Here is a 27790-nt window from a genome sequence, read left to right as displayed (position 1 = left end):
CTATATTTTTCGGACTATAAGACGCACCTAGGCTTAGAGAAGGAAAAGAAAAAAAATAGCTTTTGGGCTCTGTGAGTCCCATTTTTGCCCTCCCTGGCGTCTAGAAGTACCCTGCATGTCAAAAACTGACCTGTTTTTGATCTCCCAAACCCTCTGCACATCCCATTTTCAACCTCTCTGATGCCAGGAAGGGCAAAAACAAGACCCGGGGAATCCTCCGGAGGCCGGAAGCAGGACCATTTTTGGCCTGCAGACTGCTTCTGGGCACCAGGGTAGGTAAAAATGGGCCACGGTGGGTTTGGGTTTGCAAAGCCTGTAATTCAGTGGTACATAACAAACTACTTTTAAAACTAATCTCTTAGGGCATTTCCAGATCCCTTCATAAGTGGATTACTGTGTTCCTGTCAAAGATGCAACAAACAGTAAAACTAGGGAGCGCCCTATCAAACCCTGCACCAATTAAAAGTGGTGTCCTCCAAGGCAGCGTTCTAGGACCCACACTCTTTATACTTTACATAAATGACCTCTACATAAATGATAATCTAATAAGCAACTGTGTCCTCTTCGCTGATGACGTAAAACTATTCAACACCACTGACAATGCTACTGTCCTTCAAAGCGACTTTGATTATGTGTCTGAATGGTTAAACAATTCGCAACTCCAAATCTTGACCAACAAATGCTCTGTCCTACACATTGGTAAAAAAAAAAAACAGTATACCAAATACAGGCCAGGTGGATATGACCTTGTAGATGACCCTCACTCTGTCAAGGACCTTGGAATACTCATATCAAACGACCTAAGTGCCAGAGCTTACTGTAACAGCATTGCCAAAAAGGCATTAAGAGTTGTAAACTTAATCTTATGAACCTTCTTTTCCAGTAATATTGAATTGATAACTAGGGCATTCAAAACCTTTGCAAGCCAGGCTTCCAGTGGCACTTCCATCGAAGACAGACTGAAGACTGCAATCGTGTGCGGCTCCAATCCATGCTTATAGTGTTGGAGGGTCCCAACAGGACCAGATCTATCTGACGTACCTTGGAGGGATGGAGACCACCAGCCGGGTCGAGGGGAGCTTCATCTCCCCTCCCTGGATAGGTATACTCCCCTTGAAGACAGGAGGTAGCGGCAGTTTTAATGGCCTGAAGACGGAAAGCTTCCGCGACTTAACTGTGTGCTGGAGCTGTTCCTCTGGTTAATTGCCTTCACTGTAAGGAAGATTCTTGTTAATTTTAGGTTGCTTCTCTCCTTGATTATTTTACATGCATTGTGTCTTCTTCTACCCACTGGTGCTTTGGAAAATAAATTGACCCTCTCCTCTTTGTGGCAGCCTCACAAGTACTGGAATACTTCTATCAGGTCACTCCTAATCCTTTTCTGTAGACTAGCCATCACCAAATGCTACAAACGTTCTTCATATGTCTTAGTCTTCAGGCCTTTAATCCTCTTAGCTGCTCTTCTTTGCATTTTCTCTAAAATCTAAACATCTTGTTTGTTTTTACATTATATAAGATTCAACCTTGTCTCATTTGGATCAGAAAGGCACAATATGCACATACATACAAATCTATAGAGACGTGGTGGGTCAGTGGTTAGAATGCAGTACTACAAGCTAATTGCCTGCAGCCAGGTGCTCGATCCTGACTGGCTCATGGTTGATTAAGCTTTTCATCCTTTTGAGGTCGCTAAAATGAGGAACCAGGAGTGGTATATAAGTCTAAATGGAATTGCTATTTCTATATAGTTTCTCCCGAGCGTGGATCCTTTTATGAGAAATAAGATTGAGGTAATTCCCCGTTAGGAGAATGAGCGCACACAGGGAGACGTAGTGAGAGTGGTGAAGAATAACACACAACCAGCACACAGGTACACTGTATAGTAAAATGTAGGTTTTTACTCCAGTAAAACGGTTAAGCAAAGTTCAACAAACAGTCTAAGTCATTCACGGTTAAAGAAGTCAGTTTTCATTCCAGAGATAATCCAAAGTCCAGTATCAAAAACAGTTCAGTAATAGACTCACATCAAATCCAAGAATAACGATGATCAGTAACAGTCAATAGAGAAATGCAGGAATGGCAACACTCTCAGCAACAACAGAACAGCCCAGGTTTCTGCCTCCATCTTATGGCCATTTGAGGAACCACACCCAATTACAATTTTAGCATTCCCTTAAAGAGACAGTATTAAAATGTCTATCCTGGTTTATATATTTTCCAACCCAACTGTTAGGTGACTTACATTCCTAACATTCTCTCCTTTAGGTAGGACAATATATACAACCTTACATTCTAAGTCCATAATCCTCACAGCAAGCCTTATGCTTTACTGAGCCTTGGGCTTTTGTAAAATGATCTGCGATGTTATTTTCTGACATACAGTATTCCAGCTTAATCATCTTACTTTGCACACATTCTCTCACATTTAAATATCTTAAATCTGTGTGTTTTTATCTTGTCTTAACAGCAAGATTGGAAGCCATCTGTATTGCTGATTGGTTGTCTTCATAAACAATATAATCTGTTACATCAATTCCCATATCAATTAATAGTTTCTTATAACAAATTAAATCTATATATAATAAAGATAAACATGAGAATTCAGCCTCCATTGTTGATAAACTTAGGTGTTTCTAATAGACCTCCATCCAATCAACACCTTTCCTAATAATACAGTACCTGATGTAGATTTATGTGTATTTATGTCTGTAGTGAAACTTACATCAGCATATGCAGTTAAACTCAGTTCATCCTTAGGCTCCAAATACAATGCATAATGCATTGTTTGTTTCAGATATCTTAACACACGCTTAGCAACTTGCCAGTACCTTTCAGTTGGCTCAGCATTAAACATCGCTAATTGGTTAACACTGTGTGCTATATCCGGCCTTGACCAATTATTGAGATAAGATAAACTACCAATCAAGGACTGATAAATGTTCTTATCAAAAACAGGACTTTGAACATCACTGTGGCTAAACTCCTGGCTCATCGGTGTTTTAGCCGGTTTACAAAGTTCCATTTTAAAATTCTTTAGTAATTGGTTAATTTTATCTGCCTGTGAGATCTTGTATCCTCCCCTAGTTCTATCTTTAATCCAAGATATTGCTTAATTTCACCTGTTTTATCTTAAATATCTTCTCTAACAGTGATATTTTAGTAGCTTCTTGTTCAGTTTTGGTGATTAATACTGTCATCAGTAAACAATAGCAACAATGAAATTACACCATTACTTTCTCTTTTGAACAAACATGGTTCAGCCATGCCAGCTACAAAACCTATCTTAGTTAATGAATTAACTATACATTGGTTCCACTCATATCCTGATTGCTTCAAGCCATAAAGACTCTTTTTCAATCTCCATCAGTTGTATTATCATTTGTTTTTATACCTAAATGTTTCTTTAAATATAGTGTTGCAACGGTGCATGCAGATATGCCGTCTCTACATCTAAATGATTTACAATGTATTCCTCCGCTGCCCACACTAATGCTGCTTGTAATGTAGTAGCCTTCAGACTAGGCACAAACATCTCATCATAGTCATTTGCTGTCTGATTGAACCCTTGTGCTACTAACCTGGCTTTATGTGTAACAGTCCTATCCACACTAGTCTTAAGTTTATAAATCCATTTACACCCTATGGCATGTTTACGTGGTGGTAACCTAACATTTTCATATACATCCAACCTTTGTAAGGATTTCAGTTCCTTATCCATTGCTTCCTGCCAAGCAGCCTGATCCTTAGCAGGATACAGTTTCAGTTCATTATAGTTATTTGGAACTGTATTCACTTGGCATATAGCACTAGCCTGATATCTATCAGGTGGTCGTGTTACTCGGGTTGAACATGTTGGTAATACAGGGTTTACTGGTGGACTCTCCTGTGCCACGTGCTCCTGTTTTTCTACCTCCTCCTGTGTTTGTTCTTCTTCCTCCTCTTGTGCTTGTTCTTCCTCTTTAATGGTTATTGATGGTTTACTTATTTCATATTTAGGGACTACTTTGGTGTCAATAATATCATTGCTGGATTCCTGTTCCAGTTTATTCCACCCAACATGCTCAAGAAATTTAGCACTAGCACTACAATAAACATGAGCTGTGCCTGGATCTCAAAATCTAAACGATCTATGGTTGGCTTCATAACCTACAAAAAATAATTTCCTAGCTCTATGTTGCCCTTTCAGTCTTACTTGTGAGGGAATATGTACCCATGCTGGAGTTCCAAATGCGTGTAAATAACTTCAATTTGGCTTTCTGCCATGCCAACGAGTGAATGGCAATTCTCCAGTTGTTGTGTTCACCACATAGTTTAAAACATGGTTACTACACATTATGGCCTCACCCCACAGTGTTTCAGGCAAACCTGAATCAGATAAAATAGCGCGAGCCATAGCTTGTAACATTTGCCCTCTTCATTCTAAAAACAAGTTATGTTGTGGTCTGTAAGGTGCAGAACGTTTATGCTCGACACCAGCCAATTTCAGCATTGTTTGGAATCTATTGTTAACAAACTCAGTCCCATTATCAGTAACTAAAGTAATTACTTTACTCCTCATTTTCCTCTCAGCAAACCTTAGCCAGTTAAAGAAATGTTGGAATGTTTCTGTTTTGTTTTTCATGAGATAGCAGAAACTATACCTTGAGTAATAGTCCATTATACTCAAAACATAGCAGGCACCTCCCAAACTGGGTTTCTTAGGACCAATTATGTCAACAAAAACAACCTCTAAAGGTTCTTTGGTCTTAAACCCATTAAGTCTGTTTGCTGGAATAACCTTGCTTTTCTCTTGGCTACAGGCATTACAGTTTAAATACTTGCTACAGGGTTTTAATTTTACTCCCTCTGACAATTCAACAGTTTGTTTGAGCATTTTGAAATTAATATGCCCCAGACGTCTATGCGGTAAATGTATGCATTCGTCATGTGGCTTAACATTGTTATAAACCGAGTTAGCTATCTTCATCTGGTCATCATGTATCACATATATATCATTCTCTAAATTAGCAGTAATACTTTTACCCTCTTTCTCTATTATACAGTTATCTCCCCTAAAGGTTACTACATAACCAATATTAACTAAAGCCCTTACTGATAACAAATTAAATTTCAGTTTAGGTACATATAACATAGTTAAATGCTTGTTTATACATGAACAATATGCAGTACCTTCACCAGACGCTTTCATCTTCCATCCATTTGCCAATGATACATGTTGGTTACTTGTGGACATCTTTACAAACCTCTCTACCTTTTGTAATGCATTGAGATGCTCTACTATCAACAACCCACAAATCATGGGTTACAGTTGAATTGCTAGACATAGCTAAATTAACATTCTTCTTAGCCTTCTGGTGATTACCAGTATTCTGTGATTTGCCCTTCTTACAGAATCTAGCTATATGTTCCCTAGTCCCACAAGAAAAACATTTTCTAACAGTATAGGCAGTTGAAGACAAATCCTCTACTTGTGGTTGTTCCTTTCTCAGTTGGTCCCTATCCAGTCGTCTTCCTGCTTCTTCTAACAATCTTCCAGTTATTTCAGTCAATGTCAGTTTATCCCTGGGCAGGACTTCCAGTGAAGATACATAGTCATCATAACTTTCATCCAATGAGGAAAGAATGATGTAAACTTGATGCAGCTCTGAAAATATGAGTTCCTTTTCATGTAGCTCTTGAAAAGTTCTTTTCATGAAGTTCGAATGAGCTAACATACCACCTTTCAGAAGACGTGCTCTAAACAGTTTACGTGTAAGATGTATGTGGGCACCTACACTGTCATGAACATAAATCTTCTTCAAATTCTCCCAACACCTAGCAGCAGACTCTTCTCCACGAATATGGAGGTCACTCAGTGTTAGTCCAATTATACAAAGAGCTCGTTCGTTGTTTCATTTAAAGTCAGCAAGCTTCTTGACATCATCCTCATCATCTGGATCCCAAGCATTTACATCTGGTGGATCCTAAACTGCAGCCCATAACCCTTCCCTACACAGAAGTAGACGGCACTTCATAGACCAGTAAACAGTTTGTTCCATCTGAGTTATCAGTTCCATCTGACTTGTTGAAGGGTCTTGTGCCATCTTTACCAGGAGAGTAAACCACAAGTAAACAGTAAACAGCTGTCTGTATACAGTACTGTGTATTCATACTAACTCTCAGCTATCTGAGCCTGGTATGGCCTGGGCCCATAACCAGTGTTGGTAATTCCCCGTTAGGAGAATGAGTGCACACAGGGAGACGTAGTGAAAGTGGTGAAGAATAACACACAACCAGCACACAGATACACTGTATAGTAAAAAGTAGGTTTTTACTTCCAGTAAAACGGTTAAGCAAAGTTCAACAAACAGTCCAAGTCATTCACGGTTAAAGCAGTCTGTTTTCATTCCAAGGATAATCGAACTTAAAGTCCACTATCAAACACAGTTCAGTAATAGACTCACATCAAATCCAAGAATAACGATGATCAGTAACAGTCAATAGAGAATGCAGGAATGGCAACACTCTCAGCAACAACAGAACAGCCCAGGTTTCTGCCTCCATCTTATGGCCATTTGAGGAACCACACCCAATTACAATTTTAGCATTCCCTTAAAGAGACAGTATTAAAATGTCTATCCTGGTTTATATATTTTCCAACCCAACTGTTAGGTGACTTATATTCCTAACAACGATGACTATTCTGAGCAAAACTCTTTCCACATTCCATGCAATTAAATGGCTCCTCCCCTGTGTGGCTTCTTTTACGGGAAAAAAGAGTGGATTTTTTTGGTGGCTTCAAAGGCTACTGCTCCGAGTAAGTCTTTCCACACTCCATGCATTCATATGGTTTCTCTCCTGCGTGGATCTTTTTGTGCCTTTTAAGACAACAGTCCTGAGCAAAGGCCTTTCCACACTCCATGCATTTAAATGGTTTCTCTCCTGTGTGGATCTTTTTGTGCCTTTTAAGAACACTGTCCTGAGCAAAGGTCTTTCCACACTCCATGCATTTAAATGGTTTCTCTCCTGTGTGGATTCTTTTGTGCCTTTTAAGATCACTGTCCTGAGCAAAAGTCTTTCCACATTCCATGCATTTATATGGTTTCTCTCCTGTGTGGATCCTTCTGTGCCTTTTAAGATCACTGTCCTGAGCAAAAGTCTTTCCACACTCCATGCATTTATATGGTTTCTCTCCTGTGTGGATATTTTTGTGCACTCGAAGGCCACTGCTCTGAGCAAAGGTCTTTCCACACTCCATGCATTTAAGTGGCTTCTCTCCTGTGTGGATCATCTTATGGGAAATAAGATTACCTCTTTGAGCAAAGGTCTTCCCACACTCCATGCATTTAAACGGCTTCTCCCCTGTGTGGATCATCTTATGGGAAATAAGATTACCTCTTTGAGCAAAGTTCTTTCCACACTCTATGCATTTAAATGGTTTCTCTCCTGTGTGGATCTTTTTGTGACTTTTAAGATCACTGTTCCGAGCAAAGGTCTTTCCACACTCCATGCATTTATACAGTTTCTCCCCTGTGTGGATCATCTTATGGGAAACAAGATGACATTTTTGAGTGAAGGTCTTTCCACACTCCATGCATTTAAACGGTTTCTCCCCTGTGTGGATGATCTTATGGGAAATGAGATTACCTTTTTGAGCAAAGGTCTTTCCACACTCCATGCATTTATATGGTTTCTCTCCTGTGTGGATCATCTTATGGGAAATGAGATTACATCTATAAGCAAAGGTCTTTCCACATTCTGTGCATTTAAATGGCTTCTCTCCTGAATGGATCTTTTTGTGTCTTCTAAATCCACTGCCATGAGTAAATGCCTTTCCACATTCCATGCATTTAAACGGCTTCTCCCCTGTGTGGATCATCTTATGGGAAATAAGATGACCTTTTTGAGCAAAGGTCTTTCCACACTCCATGCATTTATACGGCTTGTCCCCTGTGTGGATCATCCTATGGAAAATAAGACAAACTCTTTGAGCAAAGTTCTTTCCACACTCCATGCATTTATACGGCTTCTCTCCTGCATGGATCTTTTTGTGCCTTTTAAGATTACTGTCCTGAGCAAAGGTCTTTCCACACTCTATGCATTTATACGGCTTCTCTCCTGTGTGGATCTTTTTGTGGACAGCAAGTCTACTGCTCAGAGCAAAGGTCTTTCCACACTCTGTGCATTCATATGGTTTCTCCCCCGTGTGGATCCTTTTATGGATAGCAAGTTGCCTGCTTGTTCTAAAATATTTTCCACATTCCAAACATTTATAAGTCCTCCCTTTTGTGTCAATCGCTTTTTGAGATGTAAGGAAGTTACTCCCAAGAGAAAGAATGAATGTCCCATTGTAAAAAGATAAATAGTGTTCATTTGCTTGTACTTCAGCTTTGAATAGCTTCACACTGTTTCCAGTATATTTTTTCCTTATTTTCTCTTCTTCGGCAAGAAAGTCTTGCATTGGAACATCAGTGTAAGATGAGTTTTCCTGAGTCCAATTCTTTGACTGGTTTCTCTCATAGCTTTCTAATTCCATTTGAATTCCAAACTTCTCCATTCCATCTTTAGCATTGACCACTTGGAACAGTTCACAGGAATCTTGATTCTCCTGCCCATTATTACCTTCAAAGCAAAAGGGAAATGAAAATGAAAACGTTAGAGAAAAAGATCAAAATGTAGAAAGTCAAGTGAATTTCCTTCTGAATTTCTCCAAAATTCCATTAGGTTTCATGTTTCCATGCCTACAGTGGTGTGATATAGACATGATGATTTCTATATTCATGAGTCATGAAAGCTTGGAAAAGATCTAGAAAACATCTTTTTCTTTACAATTATCTATATATATGCAAATCTCACTCAGAATCAGTTTTGAGTTAAGGAACAGAATAGCCTGATTCCCCCTTCCTTCTGGCAGCCCCTGAGATAATGGAAACCTGCTATCATGTCTCCCCAGTCCTTGTTTTCATTAAACTAGACATACCCAATTCCAGCAACCATTCTTTATATGTTTTAGACTCTAGTCCCCTAATCATCATTGTTGTTCTCTGCACTCTTTCTAGAGTCTCAATATCTTTTTTACAATCATGGTGACCAAAACTGGATGCAGTATTCGAAGTGTGGCTTTACCAAGGCATTATCAAGAGGTATTAACACTTCACGTGATCTTGATTCTATCCCTCTGTTTATGCAGTGTAGAAATGTGTCGACTTTTTTGGCAGCTGCTCCACATGGCTGGCTCATATTTAAATGGTTGTCCATTAGGACTCCAAGATCCCTCTTACAGTTACTACTGTTGAGCAAGGTACCACATATACTGTACCTGTGCATTTTTTTTTTTTGCCTAAATGTAGAAACTTATTTTTTCACCATTGAAGTTCATAATAATCAAGGGAAACATGCACGGAGGAATCAGGAGAAAACTTAAGGTTTATTGGGGCACTGCAGTATTTTAGGCCTGTGTTCTTTTAAGAACTGAGGACTGCACGAGATCCAGGGCAAAACTCTTTGAAAACAAAGAGGCCTTTCCTCTCCTTTGCCCTGGATCTGCTGTAGGCCTTGTTTAGCAGTGAACAGAGGCCTAAAGCACTGTAGTGCAAGATCACGTGAGATCAATAGTGGTAAATTTCCCACTACTGATCTCGTGGATCTCTCACTACTCTTTTTTCTGCAAATGCACAGAAGTAGGCAAGGGAACCGATGACTCACCACATCGTCGCAAGGTACCATATTTTTCAGACGATAAGACGCACCTAGCTTTAGAGAAGCAAAACAAGAAAATAAAAGTTTTGGATCCCCACGTCTCATTTTTGCCCTCCCCTGCATCCAGAAGCACTCTCCATGCTAAACCGGGGCCCATATTTGGCCTCCCAAACCCTTTGCGAGTCCCATTCTCAGCCTCCCTGATGCCGGGGAGGGCAAAAATGGCACCCGCGGAGGCCTCCAGAGACCAAAAGCGGGCCCATTTTTGCCCTACAGCGTGCATCTGGACATTAAGGAGGGCAATAACGGGATGCGCTGAGAGTTTGGGAGGCCAAAACCAGCCCTGAATTCGCTCTATAAGACACACAGACATTTCCACTCACTTTTTTGGAGGGAGAAAGTGCACCTTATACTCTGAAAAATACAGTAAGTCCATGCGAGATGGGATGGGGGAATAGGCAGGATTAATATTGTGGCACCTCTATTGTTATACGTAAGTATGAATGATGACTGTGGTGCTGCAACACTCATAATTTTGGGACTGGGTCTCAATACTTGGGGGAGGGCTGGTTGTAACTTGGAACGTTCGCAAAGTGAACTGTTGTAACTTGAAGATTACTTGCACCCTAGGATGCTCTGAGTCACACTGCATGAGGCCTTTGCTCTTGAATTGCATTGGGAGAGTGATCATACATGGGCTGAGCATGAAAGTTCTGTTCTCACACAATTTGGGGAGGTTCCAGAGGACAAATGACAACACAATCCTCTCACACGACCTCCAGAGGACACATAAAAGCACACCTTGTTCTTTTCAGCCTCCACAGAGAAGTTCAAATAGATATTGAAAAATATAAATAAGAAATGGCAAAGAAAGGATCTAAGCAAAGAGACATTGACTCTTTCCTTCCTTGGAGCACGACAAGGCCAGATTCTTTCCTTCTCCCTCCCAGGAGACAGTATCTGATTAGAGGTTTTTAAATAAAATAAAAAAAACTAACTAGAATCTGTCTTCTTGAATTCTCTGACTAGGTACCAGAAAACTCTTACCCAGAGAGACCACGTTCCTATGGTTTTCAAGCATGACTTCCGAATGCAGTGCTTTCTGGTCAGGATCCAGCTGAGACCATTCTTCCTCAGAGAAATACACAGCCACCTCCTCAAAGGACACAAGACCCTCCTGGACATGGAAAAAAGAACAGAACAGGAGGATTCGCAAGATCTGTTCATCTTCACCATTCATTTAGACAACAGGATAGAAATCAAATTTGCACACAAGACTAGATGGACAGGAATATCAAAACTCCAGAAGATAAGCTCGAGGTACAGAAGAATGGACAGATTGGGCCCCATCTAAGAAAACTAAATCAACAGTGAGAAATGTAAAGTTCTACACTGAAGAAAGAAAAACCAAATGCACTGGCACAGAATAGGTGATACCTGGCTCAACAGTAACGAGTGCAACAGGGATCTTGGAGTTCTAGTGGACAACAACTTAAACGAGTTAGCCCTATGCTACAGTTGCCCCAAAAAAAAAAACCCCAACAGAATCATAGGCTGCATTAAGAGGGATAGAATCACGATGACATGAAGTGTTAGTACCACTTTATAAGGCCTTGGTAAGGCCACACTTGGAATATTGCATCCAGTTTTGGTTGCCAGATGTAAAAAAAATCCTGAGACTCTAGAAAGAGTGCAGAGAAGACCAACAAAAATTATTAGTGGACTGGAGGCTAAAACATATAAAGAACGGTGGCTGGAATTGGGGATGTCTAGTTTCATGAAAATAAGGACTAGGGGAGACATTATAGCAGTGTTCCAAGAAACAGTGGATGGAAATTATTCAAGGAAAGAACCAACCTACAAGTAAAGAGAAATTTCCAGACAGTGAGAACAATTCATCAGTAGAATCAGAAATTCAGAAATTGTGGGTGCTCCAACACTGGAGGTGTTGATGAAGAAATTGGACAGCCATTTATCTGAAATGTTATAGGGCTTCCTGTCTGAGTAGGTGGTTGGACTAGAAGACCTCCAAGATCCCTACCAACTCTGTTATTCTATTCCATTGTTTCCAAATTCCCAAATCAGAGATGTTCACTAAGTTAAATGGCTGTGGGTCATACAAGAACTAATTTTAGGTGAGAAAACGGGCAACTCTGAAAATTGCTTTCACTGAATAAATCTTTGGGGAAGTTTTATCTAGTTCATTGATTCTGCAAAATCTTCAGTGCCTTTCAGCAAAGTAATCCCACTTCTGGATCAACCGATCTATTGCTCTGTCTGTCATTGATTGATCTAGTAGTCTGAGCCATTGGCTGAAAGGAAAAAAAGAAAGAGAAAATTCACTGGGAAAGTTATTTCTCAGCCTTTGCAAAGTGGGAATGTTTGATCTCCTAATTGAGGCGCAAATCAGAGGATTGGAAATTATTTTGTAGCCCAAAGTACCATAATTACATGCTCAACACAGCCACTCCCTTTGGATTTTAATAGTCTGCTTTATTTTTTAATATGATTCACTTATTTTTGAACTACAGGTTATAAATAAGGCTTTTTAAAAATGGTAATGTGGCAATGTGAGTATTTGTTTTTCATTAGCTTTGCACAACTCCGAGTCAAAGAATTACCAAAAAAAAAGGGTCTCTAAGCAGTTCCTGTCACTGTGATACATTTATTCCTATTTCTTGAAGGACTTTTAAAAAATTGCTTCTTGTAAACTTCAAGATGGAGGAGAACCTAGCAGAACAAGATAACCAGAGGAAGCTATGCTGGCTGACAGCAACTTGAACCTGCTATTCTGCTCTCCATGTTGTGGAACAACACAAAAATAATCCAGGACAAAGAAGCTGGGGGAAATAGCAGGAGAGAGCCCTATGCACACCCACTTCACTTCCTGAAGGGAGAATAGAAATCTAGTATCTTTTCCCCTTCTTACTTGATTTGGAGGTTCAATCGCTGTTTGATCTCCGTAATAAAAACCATAAAGCTTCATTCTTTGTTTCTCTGTAAGGAATAAATAATTTCCAAATGCATAATTAACAAAATAGGAGGAGGTGTTCTATAGGAGAGAAGAGAGAGCGAAGGGAAGACAGATGGGGAATCGGAGGATCTTTCATTACCTCCTGAGGTGTCCTGACTTGGATCTTCCCAAGGGATCCTCCTGAAAAATAGCTCCTGAGGGGGATTTGATGGGTTCTTCTTTCCCTCAGGATCTCTGATCTCCACAGTGCAGCACTTCAAATAGGGGGGAGGAAGGAAGAAGCAGAATTAATGAACATCACACAACACAAAGTAGATTCTTCTATTCGGAACACAACCTCAAAGCCCCAATATCCATCCGTGGGTCTGAGTGAGAAAACAATGGAACAATGTTCTACCAGAACTGGAGAACTGCTTCATATTACGAACGCGGGAGAAGTTTGGGAAGGAGGGGTGAAGCATTCAAGCACTCTATTTATTCCCTTACGAGCTCCCTAAAGTCTCCCACCTGCCGCTGGAGCTGCTCCTTCTGCTCCTCCGCCTGGCTCAAGAGGAAGCCTTCCGCCAGGGCCACCGCCTGGGAGCTGCTCTCTGCTCCACACTCCCGCACCCAGCCCTCCATCTCTGGGGGCAGGAGAGCCAGGAGCTGCTCCAGAACCACCAGGTCCAGCATCTGGGCTTTGCTGTGCTTTTCTGGGTTCAGCCATCGCCTGCACAAGTCATGGAGTCGGCTGCAAAGACCTCGGGGACCCTCAGCCTCCCGGTATTGGATGGAGGTCCAGGGCGGAACTTCTGAAGGGAGGATGGTTCCGTCCTGCAGGACCTTCTGCCCGGTGCTGGTCCAGCTCTCCCCACAGCTCCCAGGCTGAAAAGGCCCTGTGCCTTTTCCCCTCTCCCCCTTGGTCAAAAGTGGTCTCTCCATCCTTCCTCTTTCCAGCAGAGCAGCTCCAAAGGGCTCCAGGGACTCTGAGGGGGGGGTGGTCTCCGGAGGCCTCTTCCTTCACGGGGCCATTTCTGGGGCTGCACGACAGATCCCTGCTGGTCCTTCCGCTCTCTTCCTTCCTTCCTTCCCCCCTCCACCCCGCAGAGGAAATCCTGGCTTGCAAAAGCTGCAGAGGTCTCCGAGATTGCGGATCTGGGAGGGAGAGAAAAACCGACGCCCAGGATCAGAAAGGGGGATTCAGCCCCTGGACCCCCTTCCCCTAATCTGCCCGCAGCCCCAAGCGGCTCCTCCCGCAGGGCCCTGGGTCCCCAGAGCAGAGCCAGGAAGGAGGCAGCTGGAGAGGACGCCCCCCCCCGACTTCTTCCCCCCTCTGGAGACAGGATCGGGCCCTGGGGGAGCTCGGTACAAATCCTGCCTTTTACTCTTCGACCGACTTCTCTCCTGCTGGGCCTCCGCCAAGCCCACCCTCCCCTCCCCCCCTTCGCATGAAGAGGGCGGCTGGGGAGGATGGGACCTGGAAAACACCGCCCCCCTCACAGCGGGCACATCTCGATATCCCGTCCTCCACCCCACTCTCCCGCAGCCTCACCGCCTCCTGCGGCGCTCCAGGGGTTCAGTAGAGTGAGTGCGGCGTTCTAGAGAGGCTCAGTGATGTCACTTCCTTTCCCGCCTCCTCTGAGAAGACAGGCGTGACGTTCGCCCTCCAGTGGCCCAATGGGGAAGCGCCTGGAGTTCCCTTCCCTTGGAGGAGGGCGCCCCCTGGTGGATTTCGGGCAAAGGGCCAGGATGGTAGAAAGGGCGGGAAAGAGGAGCGCATGGGAGGGGGAAGGGAGAGGGTGGGGATGATGGGCATGGGTGCAGTGGGAAAGGTCAGTCTTCCTGGCTCCCTGTCAAGGACTTCGGAACAGCCAGTGGAGACGGAGGGAAAAAGCCTTTGGGGGGGAGGATCCGAATTCGCCTCCCTCAGGAACCGCCGCCCTGAGGGCTGCGCAGAGAGCGGAGGAGGCCTCGGAAGGCGCCGGATTCCCCTCAGAAACGGTCGGGCGGTGGGAAGACGAGGACCGGGAGCCTCGCTTGGACGCCCAGCTCGTGTCGGGCGGGGGTGGCGGGCAGGGAGGCTCCAAGGAGAGAAAGGACAGTTCCTCCTCCGCCTCCTTCCCGCTCCCTCCGCGCAGCCGCCCTTCTCGGGCTCTGCCTCCCAGCGGAAGGGCAGGGACCCCCGGCCTCTCCTGAGGAGCCCCCCGGAAAGGCTCCGCGGGGGAAGGAGGGAGGGAGGCCGGGAAGCCGAGGGAGGAGGAGGAGATTCCGGGCCTTTCGCCTCAGAGCGACTCGCGCGGCTGCGACTCCCAGGACGGAGCCGCCGCTTCTCTGCGCCCGCCGCCCGAGTCAGGAGGAGCCCTTGGGCCGCCCCGGAGAAACGGGGAGTCCGACCGCCTTCCTCGAAGCATTTCCAGGCCGGATCCCCCTCGGAGGTTTCGCCCCACTGGTCCCCCTTTCCCTCCCCCAGGGAACTCCACCCCCTATTCATCAGTTCCCCCGTGTGGCTCCCCTTCCCCCTCCTAGGTCGTGATCGGGCGGTGGGGGATTATTTCTCTACTTTTGGTGGCGTTTGTGGCTTCCGGTCTAAACATGCCTCAGTTTCCCTGTTTCGCTTTCCGCCTCTTTCCAGGCAACCGACTTCGGGGGAATCCGGATCCGGGTCTGAATCGGGGCCCGGAAGGTCCCACTCCCACCCAGTCACAGGTGGTGGGCGGCAAGGGGGGGAGTCCCAATGTGCCTCATTTCAGTTTAGCCAGCTTCCCAAATTCCTACCCCCTCCACGGCCACAAGGAAGGGCGATCCCTCTTCATCCCCCTGGGCAAAGTGGAGCAAGGGAAGGAGCGGAGACCACGCGGAGATCGAGGCTTCCTCTTTCCCCGTTACGGTGATCTCAACCCCTTTTTCCCCCCAGGATCCTTGACGGCCCCACCCAGCCTTTCCCCTCCCCCAGCCCAGCCCCCTCCTTACCGTGTGTCTCCTTCCCACCTTCGCTTCCGGGGATATGGGCCAGCGCCCCCACCAGCAGCACCAGAGGGAACCCATGGCGGCGCCCAACTAGGAAGGTGAGGCTCTCTCTCCTGGAGCACTATCACCCTTTAAAGCCACCGCCTGCACCAGAAATCACCTTCAAAGCTACCACCTGCGCCAGAAACCGTGAGTAAACTGGAGCCCACCCCAAAAAATAAAAATAAAAAACGCTGGATTCCGAAGCCCTGGAGCCCTTATCAAGCGGAGCTCCTGCTAGCAGGAGCGCTGAATTCCAAAAACATAACAACACTGAATTCCAGAGCCCTCCCCAGAGAAGCAGAGCTCCTTCCCTCGATCCCTATTAACCACACCGGTGGAACTCAAGCGAGCTGGAGCCAGTGGAGCACAAACAACGCACCTTCATTTAAATCCCACACACAGCTAATCGGAGAATCTTCCACGCCAGACAACGTGTCCCATTTCAAATCCCCCAGACAAGTTTCCCCGGAGCCAGTGGATAGCTGGCAGGGACAAACAAAGAGGGAGGAGAGAGAGGCAAAGACTTGAGGAGAAGCGGAGAGAGATAAGAGCCTGGATGAGCTGTAATTTATGAGTGTGTGATTCGGACACTTACAGAGAGACTGATTTTGAGCCATTCAATGAGCTGTGACTGGTGGGCAGTGTGATTTTAAGCTGCAGAGAAAGAGACGGAACTGACAGAGGGTGTGATTCTGAACGGCTGTTAATTATGGAGAACTGAGGTCCATTAAATCACCAAAAATCAATCACTTTGAAGCCATTTCAAACAATAAGAAACCACATGCCTTCCACATCTACCTCACCAAAATCAATCCTAGTAGAAAATCACTCCAATTCCTGCAGTGGAATTTTCCTTGGAAAGTCGAACTCTAAGAAGGAAAATAGCTGCGATTAACTCTGGCATTACTACCAGATTTAGTTGGAAGTAAATGACAAATCGGATAAGTAAACCCAAGCCACGTGACTGTATTTTCTCCTACTACTCAATTTGAACAGCTTAGGAAAGTTTTTCACTGTTTCAAAAACCCTTTGAGCATCGTATTACAGTCTTGTTTACAGAGTAATAGCAATCTACTATTACAAAGAGCAACAATTTCCTCTCAGTCAACAACAGCATTAACCCTTTCCTTGCAGACTCTTAATACTAGCTCATTACTTTAATCAAACACTGATTAACTCAATACCTCAAAACTTACAACTTTTCTACCTCATCACCTATATCTACGGTTAGATAATCAATTTCTATAAAATATTTTATTAATGGTTCAATTGATTTATGGTCCTAATTGATTAGTGTGACTAGAGTGTTTAGTGCAAATAGTGTTATTACTGACTAGTTGAAAAGATCAATATGCATGTAATTTTAATCGAATAGTAAAATCAATGATTTAGTGAATTTAAATGAACAGTGTGATTAATGATTAGTGTAATTAATTGATTAGTGTTTAGAATATTTAATTGATTAGGCTGATTGTTGCCCAGAAATATTATCTGACTAGAGAGATTACTGCAATTGATGATTGATTGGTGTGATATTGTTCCATTAATTAATTTAATCAACGTACCATCTTAACAAACCTACCATGACAAGAAAAAAATCCTATGCCAAAGCACTACCTACAGAGAACATAATCCCCACCAATGATCCACAAGACTCCTGCACATGCCTTAAATGCTACAAAAATCTAAAGGATAATGAAAACTCCATCAAATGTTCTCTGTGTAAGAAATACACTCATCATGACTGCTTGGGATTAACCGAGCAATTTATTCAATACCTGGAATCATCCAATGAGTTTCCATATTACTGCAATTCATGCAAACCCAAACTGGATCTGTTGGAAAGAATTGATACCATTGAAACCATAGTAGCATCCCTGGACGCATGCAAACCCAAACTGGATCTGTTGGAAAGAATTGATACCATTGAAACCATAGTAGCATCCCTGGACGCCATAAAAGAAAGAATATCCAACCTTGAAAAAAAAGAAACAACGCAAAAACTTGAACTTCCAATAGCTACAAACCACATCTCTACCCAACAACCACAACCCAATCCAAAAGCCAATCCACAAATAAACACAACCCAGACAAATATTGATATCCCAATCCTCATCAGAGAAGCTGTTGAGCGTGAACGGAAACGTCCAAACGCCATCTTATTTGGTCTAGAGGTCACCAATAACAATGATGACATCACAACTGTCCGAAACATCATCAGGGATTATCAAGCATCAACCATCTCCGCTGATGAAATACTTGACATTTCACGCATTGGCCGAGAGCTCAATAACAGTGACGGCTCTGTAGCCCCACGCCTGTGCAGAGTCATTTACAAAAATGAAACAAGCAAACGTAAATTCATTTATACTATAAACTCACTCGCCAAAACCAACACCAACCATAAGAACCTCCGTTGCCGCCCTGACCTAACCATACAGCAACGTGCCCGCTCCCGTGTACTCCGCATTGAACTCAAAAACCGTCTAGACAATGGAGAGAAGGACCTGTACATTGACTACCATGCTGACTGTATCAAAAGTAAGCCACGCAACCCAATACTCAGCTTTTACCCTCAACCACAACCCTACCTCAACCGATCCACCATCACCCAAGACTAGGCACGCACGCCCCCAACTACCTCAATTCCAACTACTGCCGGCCTTAAATGCAAACTACTCAATGCAAGAAGCCTCGTGAATAAAATACCTGAATTTCTCATCCTCCTAAATATGGCTAACTTTGACATTATATTTGTCTGTGAAACATGGCTCAATGCATCTCTCCCCGACTCCATTACCACAGTAAGACACTATCATGTTTACCGATCAGATCGTGAAAATCGTCGAGGAGGTGGTGTTGCTATCTTCTATAAAAATCCTTACATCTAAAAATATCCAAGTTACCCAGGAGCTTGCTCTTCCTGAGACCATCATCTGTGAACTATCCTTAAATATCACAATTCGATTCTTACTATGTTACAGAGCACCTGATTATGACATCGAACATGTAAACAAGCTAAATACATTACTAACATGGGCTGCATCCTGCCCATACCCTTTTATCTTTCTTGGTGATTTCAATCTACCTCATATTGACTGGACCCTAAATGATTGTACAACTGAAATCATACACACAACCTTCTACAATGCTACTACAAATCTGGGACTGGAACAACTAGTAACCAACAACACTAGACTAAACAACTGCCTCGATCTCATCTTCTGCAATAGTTTGAATTTAATTTACGGAATACAAACTAAAGAACCCTTTTCCAGTAGCGACCACAATATGATTGACTTTTGTCTCAACATGTGTCCACACAAAAATCACCACAATGATGTAATTCCCAATTGTAACTTCAAAAAAGGCAACTATGATCTTATACACAACGATCTCTCATCCCTTGATTGGCAATCTCTATTCACTGGATGCAATACTGTTGAAGACCATTACAACATATTTTTACTTGAAGTCAAAAGAGTCATCAAACTATATGTACCAACAACAACTCCCAAAACAAAACAAAAAAGCAGATTACCCATATCAATAAGGAAACTTCAATCCAAAAAGAGATCACTCTGGCGGAAAAACAAATCTGGTCACGTTGCCAATTTCAAAAACCGATACAAAAATTTATGCCACCAGATAAAGACCGAATGCACCAATTATCACATTAAACAAGAGGAAAACCTTCTAAGCACCAATTCCACCCGTGCTTTTTACAATTTTGTAAACAACAAACTAAAAGACTCAAGGTCCATCCCTCCCTTGATAGGACCTGATGGTAAAGACTGCAACGACGACACCATTAAAGCCAACATCTTTAACACATTCTTCGGCTCAGTATTTGTAAACAGCAATGGATCATGCCCAGTATTTCCTAGCCGTACCACAGATAACAACAATGATCTAATACATATCGATTTCACAGAAGACAATGTTGAAAAAGCACTACGCAACCTAAAACCATCTCTATCTATTGGACCGGATGGAATATGTGCCTACTTCTTAAGAAAGCTATCCACTGCCATAGCCAAACCTCTAAGCATAATCTTTGAAAAATCTTTCAGAACCAGCTCCTTGCCTAACCTATGGTCACAAGCCACAGTCATCCCCATCTTCAAAAAGGGAGACCCAAGCCTAGTTGAAAATTACAGGCCAATCTCCTTATGCTGCGTCACCTGTAAAGTCATGGAATCAATTATTAACCAATCCATCATCCTTCACTTAGAGACAAATAACCTACTCTCCAATAAACAATTTGGTTTCAGAAAAAAACTATCCTGTAATCTGCAACTCTTACACTGCAAAAACATATGGACGACACAACTCGACCAGGGCAAAGCAATAGATGCAATCTACATAGACTTCTGTAAAGCCTTTGATTCAGTGGTACACGACAAACTACTCCTAAAAATAAAATCCTATGGTATCTCTGGACAACTGAATAACTGGATAGAAGCATTCCTGTCAAACAGACAACAAATGGTCAAAATCGGGAGCGTACTATCAAATCCAGTACCTGTCAATAGTGGTGTTCCCCAAGGCAGTGTTCTAGGACCAACTCTCTTCATACTCTACATAAACGACCTCTGTGATCATATTAAGAGCAATTGCGTTCTCTTCGCTGATGATGTAAAGCTGTTCAATACCACAGACAATACTGCTACCCTACAAAAGATCTTGACTATGTATCAGAGTGGTCAAACAAATGGCAACTTCAAATCTCAACAAATAAATGCTCTGTCTTACATATTGGCAAAAAAATCAGAAAATAAAATACAAGCTGAATAGTCAAGATCTTGTTGATGACTCAAGCTCTGTAAAGGACCTTGGAATACTCACCTCTAATGATCTAAGTGCTAGAGCCCACTGCAACTACATAGCCAAAAAGGCATTAAGAATTGTTAACCTAATCCTCACGTAGCTTTTTCTCTGGTAATATCATACTACTAACCAGAGCATACAAAACATTTGCTAGACCAATACTCGAATACAGTTCATCAGTCTGGAACCCACACTACGTATCTGATATTAGCACAATTGAGAAAGTCCAGAAATATTTCACAAGAAGAGTTCTCCACTCCTCTACTCGTTGTAGAATACCTTATGCCACCAGACTTGAAATTCTAGAACTTGAAAACCTTGAATTACGCCGTCTTCGGTCTGACTTAAGCATGGTATATAAAATCATACATTGCAATGTCCTACCTGTCAATGAATACTTCAGCTTCAACCATAACAACACAAGAGCACACAATAGATACAAACTCAAAGTAAACCGCACCAAACTTGATTGCAGGAAATACGACTTCAGCAATAGAGTGGTCAATATCTGGAATACTCTACCCGACTCTGTAGTTTCTTCCCCAAACCCCAAAAACTTTAACCTTAGACTGTCTACTATTGACCTCACCCCTTTCCTAAGAGGTCTGTAGGGGGCGTGCATAAGCGCACCAACGTGCCTACCGTCCCTGTCCTATTGTTTCTCTTATTCTTTTATTTTTCTTATATGTACCCATTTCATGTATTCACAACTATGTATACATTTATACTTATTATCTTGTAAACAATTGGCAAATCAAATAAATAAATAAATAAAATAAAATAAATAAATAAATCACCCCACAAGCGCCCCCCAAAGGGAGGCGGAATGTCGGGGGTCTGAATTGGGGGAGGGGGCGTTTTCCTCTAACTTCGCGATTTGGAGGGTCCATGAAAGCGGAAGGACCAATGGGAATTCTCCCTCTGACGCGTCATCGGTCTCCGGGCAGAGTCTCCCTTGACTTCACCCGACGGCGGAGGTAGTTCGGCGCGGAGAAAGTGGGGGGGGGTCTTTTCGGTGTTGGGGGGCCGCAGGTCAAGTGCGGGTTCAGGCCAGCCCTGGAGGGGAGTATGGACTTCCTTTTGCCCTCCCCCATCCGGCATGGAGTAGGGCTGCAGTGGATGGGAGAAGGGGAGGCACAGTCCCACAGCCAGGAAGAACTTGGGAGTCCTTGGGCACCTTCACACACAGAGACACACACACAAAACACATGGGATCACTGCCCTCTCCACCCCCAAATCTTCTGTCTTTGGTTCCTTTCCTGCAAAGGGGCTGCCGGAGGACCTGTTGTGCCCTCAGTGCTGAGGGGTTTTCTGACCCACCGCTCGGCTTTTGGTTCAAGGATCGCTGTTCTGGATCTCAATGGGGGGGAAAGTAAGATACACAACTTGGGGGCAGATGCGGACTCTGCCACCTCCTTCAGCTGCAGGGGGACCTGGCTCTGGCCTGCTGAGGCTGGTGTTGGGCCAGGGCGGAGTTTGGGCCCTCCAGTCCCCCATCCCTGGAAAGGATACACAGGCGTCCTCTGGACCCCCAAAGCTTTCCAAAGAGAATCTGGAATTCAGGATCTGTTTAATCCGCCTTTGCTTAACTCACCGGAACCCAAATCTCTCCCGAAGACTAGAAAAAACATGTTTTCTATGGATGTAGTGAAAGATGAGCACAAGAAACAGAATGTCTGCTACTTTTTTGAATAATTGGGGGGAGGAGAGATTTTCAGACAGTAATGGTTAAAAGGCTGTAATCCTTTAGTGGACAATATAGGACTATTGAAGTTTCAGAATCTCTATTAAAATTCCAGGTGATTTTATAAATTATAAATGTATTCTTCGGTTTCATATACTCTCCATCCATCCATGGTTCTTCCCTTCTTAAATAATACTGAAATCTTTTACAAGGAAGAAAATCTGCTGATCCTCTTACAAATATCTGTGGAAATGGATTTTTTTCCCCCTTTGGGCAAAATATTTCCTCCAACTCCCCTCCAGAAGAAGGAAGTTCACCTCAGAGGGTGGATTCTTGGGATGGAGTCCCAGGGCTGAATTCTCTCCCTGTGAATAAAATCCCCTTACTCCCACGATCCTCGCACTCAAAGCGTTGAGTTCCCTGGTAAACAGCAAACGGCAGGAAAGGAGAATCTGTATCTTTCATAACATAAAATGTTTGAGATATTTAATGAGCTTGAAGGTTTATTTCAAATCAAGGCAGAAATTTGGAAATGTGGGGAAAGCTGCGTTATTTGGAAACGGTATTTCCCTTCAAAGGAAATTTTGTATGACACGCATACAAGAGTTGGAGGGAGTTGTGGACAAAAACACCCACAAACTTTCTAGGGGGGGAAACTGCGGGGAGGGTCCTTTGTGCTTCGGCTGAGAATTGGGGAGGGGGACCGAGGAAGAGCCGCTGCTCAGACGGGAAACCTGCCTGAACGCTGGGCTTGGGCCGGAAGAGAGGGGGATCGGGGGTCTTGGCTGGGCTCTGGGTGGGGGAAACTCCACTTGCGACCCTTCCTGGAGGGGAAGAGCGACCGGAGTCCCACTCCTGCCCTGGGGATCTCACTTGCTCACTTGGGATCTCACAAGCAGATCCCGGAGTGGGGCAGCATCTCCAGGGATCGCCCCTAAGCTGACAGAAGCTGAAGCCCGGAGAAGGTGGATCAGCCCAGGAGGGGAAATGGGATCATCTGAAGCCTCCGAGGGGGATCCTACCTGGAAGGGATCAGGAGGGATTTTCTGTGAGAACCGATGGATCAACGGAGCAGCCCCCTCCCTACCTGGAATTGGGGGGCTCTGTCCCTGGAGGTCTTCCAGAAGAGGTTTGTCTGGGGTGGGATAAGGGCTCCTGCCTCAGCCAGGGGGTTGGACTAGAAGACCTCTAAGGTTCCTTCCAGCCTCTGAGCCCCTCCCTTTCCTCATTGCCCCCCACCCCCACCGAGCCTTCCGCCCCCCAGCTCCTGCATGGAGCTGGCATGAAAGACCCCCTAGAATGAAACCCCCCAAGACTGAAAAGATCCCCCTTCCAGGCTATCCTCTTTCACAAGCAACTTGGGTAAATAGCTGGATAGTGTAGACTGGTGGAAAATTTCCAGGAAAAATATCTACAAGCCCATAGCAGATCCTGCGGGTGGCAGAGGAGGTTAAATTGCTGTATTGTATTAATGTGTTTAAGCCACGCCCACCCAGTCACGTGACCTGTTTTTGAGCCAGATTTCCTGTAAGCTGTTTTTCTTGCCCCGGTGTAAAATCTTATTTTTCTCCACATTAAGTTTCATTTTGTTGGATTCAACCTTGTCTCATTTGGATCACAAAGGCAGAATATGCACACGCATACAAATCTATAGAGACATGGTGGGTCAGTGGTTAAAATGCAGTACTACAGAGGCCAGGTCCACAGCCAAGGAGTTCGATCTTGACCAGCTCATGGCTGATTCATCCTTTCATCCTTCTGAGGTCACTGACTTTGTAAACTGCTCAGAGAATGTAGTAAAGCATTGTGGAGTGGTATATAACTCTTAAGTGGAATTGCTGTTGCTATATACTGTAGTTTCTCCTGATCATGGATCTTTTTATGACAAGATAATCATTCAGAGCAAAACTCTTTCCACATTCCATGCATTTATATGGCTTTTCCCATGTGGATCATCTTATGAGAAATAAGACAACATTTTTGAGCAAAGGTCTTTCCACACTCCATGCATTTATACTGCTTCTCTCCTGTGTGGAGCATTTTGTGGCTTCTAAGTCCATTGCGATTAGAAAACGTCTTTCCACACTCCATGCATTTGTACGGCTTTTCTCCTGTGGAGCTTTTTGTGGTATCTAAGTCCACTGCTCTGAGTAAACATCTTTCTACACTCCATGTATTTATATGGCTTCTCCCCTATGTGGATCATTTTATGGGAAATAAGATTACTTATTTAATTATATAATCAATAGGATTACTTCTCCATCAAAGGGGAAACTGCTGGGGACCCTCCTGGCTCTGGGCTGAACCCAGGGGTGGGATTCAAATTTCTTAACAACTGGTTATGTGGGCGTGGTTTGGTGGTCATGTGACTGGCTTGGTGTGGCTTGGTGGTCATGTGACTGGCTGGGCGTGGCTTGGTGGTCGTGTGACTGAGTGGGCGTGGCCAACTCGACATCACTCACATCGAGAAATGATGCTCACCTGGCCTCTCGTGACTGTGGCAATGCTGCAACCATGGTAAGTGTGAAAAATGGTCATGTCACTTTTTTCAGTGCCATTGTAACTTTGAATGGTCACTAAAGGAACTGTTGTAAGTCAAGGATTACCTGTACAAAAATATAAAAAGCTTCTTTGCTTGCAAAAAGCTGCCCTAAATACCAATCATTAGATTAAAAATACCTGCAAGCCAGAGTTACTAGTCAGGCATGTTGCCAGAGCTACTTTAGGAATTAAAATAGTTCAAATGCAATGGTACCTATCACCAGCCATCTCTTGCTCATAAAATCAAATCCTTTAGCAGAGAGGACATTTAAGCTCTCCAGAAAGAGCACACCCAGGAGAAGCAATCCTTAGATCCATTTGCACCACTTAAAGACACTAGCTGGTCTCACTCACCCCACAAAATATCCTAAGGAAATCATCCAGATTTAAGGAAAGATCATGTGCCCCCCAGAAAGGCAGTAAAAAAATCAGTGCTAAACTTGCATCTTGCCTCTTGTAAGTACACCCCAAAAGGACAGTGCCAGATATGCCCTCGTGCCCTTCTTGTCCTCTTCCTCCTTTCCTTTGTATTGGGTTGCCCCTCTAGCATAATCCTCCAGCTATTAAACTGGTATATTTAAGGTTCTTGATGATTGTCTCCATTTTTCATTCCAGTTTTTACTTCTTGGCTCCAGCATTTTTGTCACATATTCAGTATATAAGTTAAATATGGTATAGTATCTAATGGTATCTAATTTTCTGTTCTGTTCCTTCAATAAGTAGCTGTGGTGATGTGGTAAACCGTCTCTAAAGGATATCTAGAATTTATTGTAGTTGACAATGTTAAAAGCCTTAATATTTAAATAAAGCAAAAATAGGTTTTTTTTTCAGAACTTTCTTGACTTTCTCATTATCTGCCCTCTTCTGAATCTTGCACTGTTACCTTTTCATAACAGATCATTGTATAGTATAATGAAGATGAATGACAGAAGTGATGAAACTGTTTACAGGAAGGGCCTGTTGATTAGGACCGCATTTTGGAGATTTATCATCTTCCTAAAGGCATACTTGATATCTAGCATTGTTTTTGGCACAAAATTCCTTCATTCAAGTTTTCAAAAGATTGCTTAAGCTAGTTTGCATTCTATTTAGCTTGCTTTTATTGTTCTACCTGTTAACATTTTAAATGATTTAATATTAATTCATTATCTATGCTAGGAGTGTAAACATAGAACAATGGGGTATAAATATTCAATACCACAAAACTTATTTCCAAACAATGAACATTATAACACACTACTGATGATGTGCTACTGTAAATTATCACACACTCTGATTGGCTTCTATAATATGATTTACCACTTCTACATAAAAATAGTAGTTTTTAAAATTTGTTTTGGCATTTTATGCCTTCATTTTTTGATCATTACTTTCTGTTAATGCCTCTGATCATTTCCAAAACACAACTTGCATTCTTTAAATAATAAGAAATAAATAGCCATTTTCTGAAATATATCTGAAGTGTTACCTCTCTTCCTTTTTTAAAAAATAATGTTGAAAAATACTAATAAAATCTAAGTGACTTTGTCAGAGAAAAACACAAGCAAAATATCACCACAAATTATCCATGCCTCAATATTGGATTATTAGTTCCTAGGATAACAAATCATCCCTCTACCTAGACTAATTCTGCTGGATGCAGTCCCATTGATTCAATTGTGGTTGATGCAATAATCAAAGACTACAATACAAACAAATAAAGGAAGACAAGAATCAAAAAGCTTGAAATTTTATGATGTTGAACTAATATAGCAAACATATTTCCTAAGTTTGGATTTAGACACCTTTTTAATGACAAAAATAGTTATATTTGATTTCTACAATGCTGTGTTGCTTATTTTTCTAAAAACTCTTTGGTGCATTTATGTCCCTAGCAGGACTGAAAAGCAACTGTAGGTAATTGTGTCTTGTTTGATACCTTGTATTTCATTGAAGAACTCCAGGGACCATAAGGGATGATTTATCCTGCTATTGTTGTCTATGGAGTTTGCAAAATAAACTCGAAAAAGAATGGCCAGATATATCATACAGAGGGCTACCATTGAGGCTCTCGCTGGGAAGGCAAGCATGGAGGCAGCACATCCCAGAACTGCGCCGGCGGTGGGGAGTTGGCTTTGGCGGCAGCAGCAAAAGTCAAAGTTAGGGGGCGTGCATAAGCGCACCAACGTGCCTACCGTCCCTGTCCTATTGTTTCTCTTATTCTTTTATTTTTCTTATATGTAACCATTTCATGTATTCACAACTATGTATACATTTATACTTATTATCTTGTAAACAATTGGCAAATCAAATAAATAAATAAAATAAATAAATAAAAGGGAAGCAGTGGGGGAGGGGAGGAGGAGAGCAACGGGAGAGAAAGCAACGGAAGTGATGAAAAGAGCACAGCAAAGCAATAGATTGTGGTCAGCAGTGAGGCAGGGAAAGGAGTGCACAGCGCAGAAAGCAAGACGGAGGAATGGGGTACAGTGGAGGGGGGAAACAGCTCCTGGGCAGCAGAGAAGCAGCCCAGTTGAATCCTGTTTCTCTCTGCTGCCCAGGAATCATTTTGTGAAGTGAGGGGGACTTGGAGCAACAGGTGAGAGAAGCAGCCATTGATCTGGCTGGAGCCAACAGGAGTCTCTCTCCACATGTTGCCCTGGTGAAAGGCAAGTGGTGGTGGGGGGGGAAAGGCAACCAGGGCTTGCACTTACCGGGAAGATCATCAGATCAGGCAGGGCTGCAGTGAAAGGCAGGCAGCATTGCTGGCCTGGCGGGCGGGCGAAAGCAGGCTGCAGGCATGTTGTGCATACACACAATGTTGCACATGTGTGGTAAGGACTGACTGGGTAGGGGGCAGAGAAGCAGGCAGAGAGGGGCAGAGCCAGCCAGAGTCCCGATTTACCAGTTCTCCAAACTACTGGGAACGATAACTGATTCTATGGAACCGGTCCGAACCAGTAGAATCCCACCCCTGCTCCTAGCCCAGATGGATCCTTCCCCCCAGACTCCCACCTTCCTGGGTGAATCCTCCGCTCGGCTATCTTGGGAAAGGTGCTGCTTTGCGTTATGGGAGAAAAATGCAATTTCCCTCCTTGAAACGCATGTCTCCCTGG

The 27790-nt window shown here is 43.3% G+C and overlaps 1 protein-coding gene and 1 pseudogene across 2 annotated transcripts in view; one reads left to right on the top strand and one right to left on the bottom strand.

The window, feature by feature from the left end:
* The window catches only part of LOC113427945 (DLA class II histocompatibility antigen, DR-1 beta chain-like), a 318237-nt pseudogene that overhangs the window by 236669 nt on the left and 53778 nt on the right, over positions 1-27790 (top strand). The gene's annotated exons all lie outside the window — the stretch shown is intronic.
* Positions 1881-27790, bottom strand: part of LOC113427759 (uncharacterized) — a 34102-nt gene continuing 8192 nt past the window's right edge. The window contains exons 2-5 of the mRNA XM_087953455.1: positions 12792-12906; positions 12608-12675; positions 10726-10855; positions 1881-8601 (exon numbers count right to left, since the gene is read on the bottom strand). Of these exons, the coding sequence (XP_087809581.1) occupies positions 6785-8601; positions 10726-10855; positions 12608-12675; positions 12792-12906 (2130 nt within the window). The 3' untranslated portion in view covers positions 1881-6784. The remainder of the gene's footprint in view (positions 8602-10725; positions 10856-12607; positions 12676-12791; positions 12907-27790) is intronic.

The sequence above is a fragment of the Notechis scutatus genome, chromosome 2 (genome assembly GCF_049901735.1).
Source record: "Notechis scutatus isolate UNSWTSFEM ecotype Mainland chromosome 2, rNotScu1.2, whole genome shotgun sequence".
NCBI lineage: Eukaryota > Metazoa > Chordata > Lepidosauria > Squamata > Elapidae > Notechis > Notechis scutatus.
Note: the sequence above shows the minus strand (reverse complement) of the source record. Positions and strands in the feature narration are given on the sequence as shown.